The following is a 3772-nucleotide window of genomic DNA, read 5'->3' on the forward strand; positions in this document are numbered from 1 at the left end:
ATATGACTTTTACCAATGTTAGGTTGTAGGCTGAACCCACATATATTTTTAACCCAAATTGAAGAGATCAAATCATTTCAAAGATATTTCATAGAGTGGAATTCTCCAAAATTTTAAAAAATGGCTGGAAAAAAGAATTCAAAATTTATGTAGTTTTTAAAAAATAATTGTTGGGTTTAAAACCCATTCTAAATATAAATATTCAAATATTTTAGTAGGACTAATAGAATGACCATATCTAAAATTTCAAATAGAATCTAATACAAAAATTGGACTTTTTGGTAGGGATAAGATATCCCTGTGGGGAGTCGAAATACTCAAATTTTTCTCATAGAAACTACATCTATTGTTTCGACATAATATTTTCTTATAAATTGAAAACTGTTCAATTTACAGTTTCAAGTAATTTTACTTTAGAATTTATGTGCTGCAAGGGTAATTAGAAGAAAACCATAACCAATGTTTCTAGCACATTAAATAAGTTCAATTATAATTTAGATATGGTAAAAGAATATTTTAATATAAAGTCACCCATACACGGACATTCGTAATTATATTAAATAAGGTGCCCGTGCATGTGTGCACATCTTCCTAAACAGTAAGCACCCCACAGCAAGATGGATCATGCTCGACAAGAACAATCCCATCGCTGAACAATTAATTGAAGTTCCTACTTATGCCTTCAGGGGAAGAACCATGGCAGCGGTGACCTTCTTTATGGAGGGCCTCGCCGCGAGCCCATCCCACCATGCCTTCACATGAGGGTACTTGTCGAGTAGTGAAGCGTATGGCGTCGCCATGAAGTAGAAGGTGAAGGGGAAGTGGCTGAGGTCCACAAAGCTGAGGAAATTGCCAGCCAAATACGTATTCTGCGATAGACGGGCCTCATACACCTCCAGCACTTTCTTCAGCTTCTCCAGGCTATTATCGACCACCTTTTGGTTGGTCGGGACACCGTACATGGCCGGGTTGAAGAGGCATTCATACACGATCGACGAGATCACCGGATAGTACTGGTGTATCTCCACCTCGATCCCGATGTCCACCATGGCCGCCTCAGTCAGGTTGCCTTCCCGCAGTAGGTTGGCCTCGCTGGTCTTGTACTTGCGAAGGATGTACCTTCCTACCGCGCGGGACTCTGAAAAGGAAATGCATTTAGCCAGTTTTATTTGCTTAAATCTGAATATTTTAGATGGTAAATCTGTGAAAAAAATTTATTTGTAATGTAAACATATGAAAATCTATTGTGCCGCAAATGAGCGATGTGATGCTATGTATTTGTAGTATTATATTATCGGTGGAAATAATCTGAATTATTTATTATTAAAGGTAAATTAATAATTTACTCATACAGTGACTAGGGTAATTTATGTTTTTCTCTATATAGGTTGGTCGGTGATCATCCATCTCACTATCGCGGATATCGCTCATATTCTATCAAGAAAAACAAAAGGAAAAAGGGCTCTGGATCCCCAGTCCTCCGGCTGGCATTTTTTTAAATAATTTCCCTTCACGTTTCTACTACTGATAGCTTTGATGCTAGTAAAACTTAGATTTAAGCACTTCGATCAAATGAAATCAACGATTCAGATTACTTTATACTACCGATAGAGAGCATCGCAGTGGAACTCCCTGCAAAAAGCTCTGTTTAGTTGTAAAATCTCAATTAGCTGCCGAATATGCATGCCAGTCGATTGGTTTAGTTCTGTGTTCTCATGATGTCTCCCAAACTATTCACGACTCCTGTCCAAGAGTACAGAAGAACTACAGACCGAAGAGAAGCAGATCCCCGTCCTGGAAAGCTGGCATTTGACCAAACGGCTGCGAGAGGAAAGCACAGAGATCAAGCTGGGAGCACAGGAAAACAAAAGCAGAGTAAGCACAAGCGTTAGCGTGTGCTTACGTTGCGCTTGAGGTGTTCGGGGCTCTTATGCTCCATGGCCTTGAAGTCGATGTTGACGAGCTCGTACTCGACACCGACCTCCTCCAGGCACACCAGCACCCGCGCCACGTTCGTCGACATGGCCGGACCAAACACCTTCACCGGTGCCATCTTCGTGGAGCCTAGCTGCCCGCGAGCAATCAGAGGAATCTTGTGGAGTAGACGAGTGCGGCTGCGTGTGGTGCAGTGAGCACTACACGACTCCGTTTTTATTTATAACGCGGAAATTCCCTGGCGAAATACTAGCAGCCGGGTTAGCACGTGCTTGACATCGTGCTCGGAAATTTCCTATCAGGTGTTGTACTGGTACTACTGGTATCCGTTCTTGGCACGGTAGAGGAGGACGAGTTCTCATCGAAATCTAACGCTAGCTTAACGCTCAAGGATCGGAGAGCATAGATACAAGAAACGGGAGACTGAGCTCTATACGTCTAGTTCCTATGTTTCATATTATAAATCGTTTAGATTATTTTCTATATAAATTTATTTTAGTTTGATCAGGTTTATAGGAATTAGGAAGTTAGTCCACGCGAATGCGCAGGCATCTTATTTATTATGTTTATATAAATAATGTTACGAGAATTAAGTCATATCTCACCATACGCGTATAAGAAATTGTATATTTTACCTCATAATAACAAAAATCTATGTTGTGAAATATATTGTAGACTTTAATACTTTAATATAAACGAAAAGAATGTTTCTTATATTAAAAAAATCACTTTTGTCCAAATTATGTAAACTCACCTATTGTCACTATTACTTATTATCATTGTCGCTAGATGCCATTTTAATAAATGAAACTGCATCTGTACCACCAAAATAAGCCTAATACATTATTAATACATAAAACATTTGTCTCCACTACATACCTAAATGTTTATGTCAACACTTATTTCTAAATCTATAAATAAATATTCTTAAAATGATGCTTCTATTGGTTAATGGGATATCACCGTTAACAATTAGACATGAATGTCCTCTCTAAAAGGTGGAGCTACCAACTCTTTATTTTTTTGTTGCCTTTAAACATGGGTTCCGAATCGACATACTCGTGCCTCTCAAGGCCAGCGTATAATGTACTTTTAATGCTTAATTCACTATCAACACCCTCAAAGACGATTGCATCAGTAAGTAGAAAGTTGAGCACTATTGTCAATGGTGGTCTCCACTGGGGCTACCTCAACTGAACCAAATGTATGCCCCTACTATACTTCCTCAGTGCCCTTTAGAGAAAGCAAGAAAAGATAGATGTAATGAAAATAATTCTTCACATAAAAAATAGTTGTTTTTACGTTTTGTGTAGTTATAATTTGTTTATAGTATTAAATCAGTACTACCCAAATTTTTATGGTATATATACAATATTCTCTTTTGAAATGAGTGAGGTTGATCATTAAAAAATGTATCGCTAAATAGATATATGACCGTAACAATCTTCAGAGTATCATATCATTATATCATTGTTCATATTTTGACAAAGATCTCTATTTTAGCGTCTAGTTTGTTTTCGTCACTTGTTCATAATTGCATCAGACACCTTTACTAATTTTAAAATCTATTTATTTATCAAAATTATCTACAATAACTAATTTGTTGGAGTGCACTTACGGTCACGTCAGTGGGGAGTATATGGCATACATCTATCAACTATCACTTATGCCCGACATATTAGAGTTACTTGACAAAAAAATATCATGAGTAGTTTAATGCATATGTTATATGATTGTTCTATTTTTTACCAAACCAATTTGGCAAAGGGAAAAACGTATGGATTAAGGGGTCGTATTATAGCGAAATCATTGCCTAGAAATACCATTGAAATAGTTT

At 37.5% G+C, this 3772-nt stretch overlaps 1 protein-coding gene across 1 annotated transcript; it reads right to left on the bottom strand.

Annotated features, from left to right (window-relative positions):
- Positions 1–478: 478 nt before the first annotated feature.
- LOC4325709 (probable glutathione S-transferase GSTF1) lies at positions 479–2150 on the bottom strand. Its single transcript, XM_015780023.3, has 3 exons — positions 1904–2150; positions 1773–1821; positions 479–1138 (listed from the first exon to the last, which is right to left on the bottom strand). Exons 1-3 carry the CDS (start codon positions 2051–2053, stop codon positions 675–677), a joined length of 663 nt encoding a protein of 220 aa, XP_015635509.1. The 5' UTR covers positions 2054–2150; the 3' UTR covers positions 479–674.
- Between the last annotated feature and the right edge of the window lie 1622 nt (positions 2151–3772).

This window comes from Oryza sativa, chromosome 1 (genome assembly GCF_034140825.1).
Source record: "Oryza sativa Japonica Group chromosome 1, ASM3414082v1".
In the NCBI taxonomy this organism is placed as follows: Eukaryota; Viridiplantae; Streptophyta; class Magnoliopsida; order Poales; family Poaceae; genus Oryza; species Oryza sativa.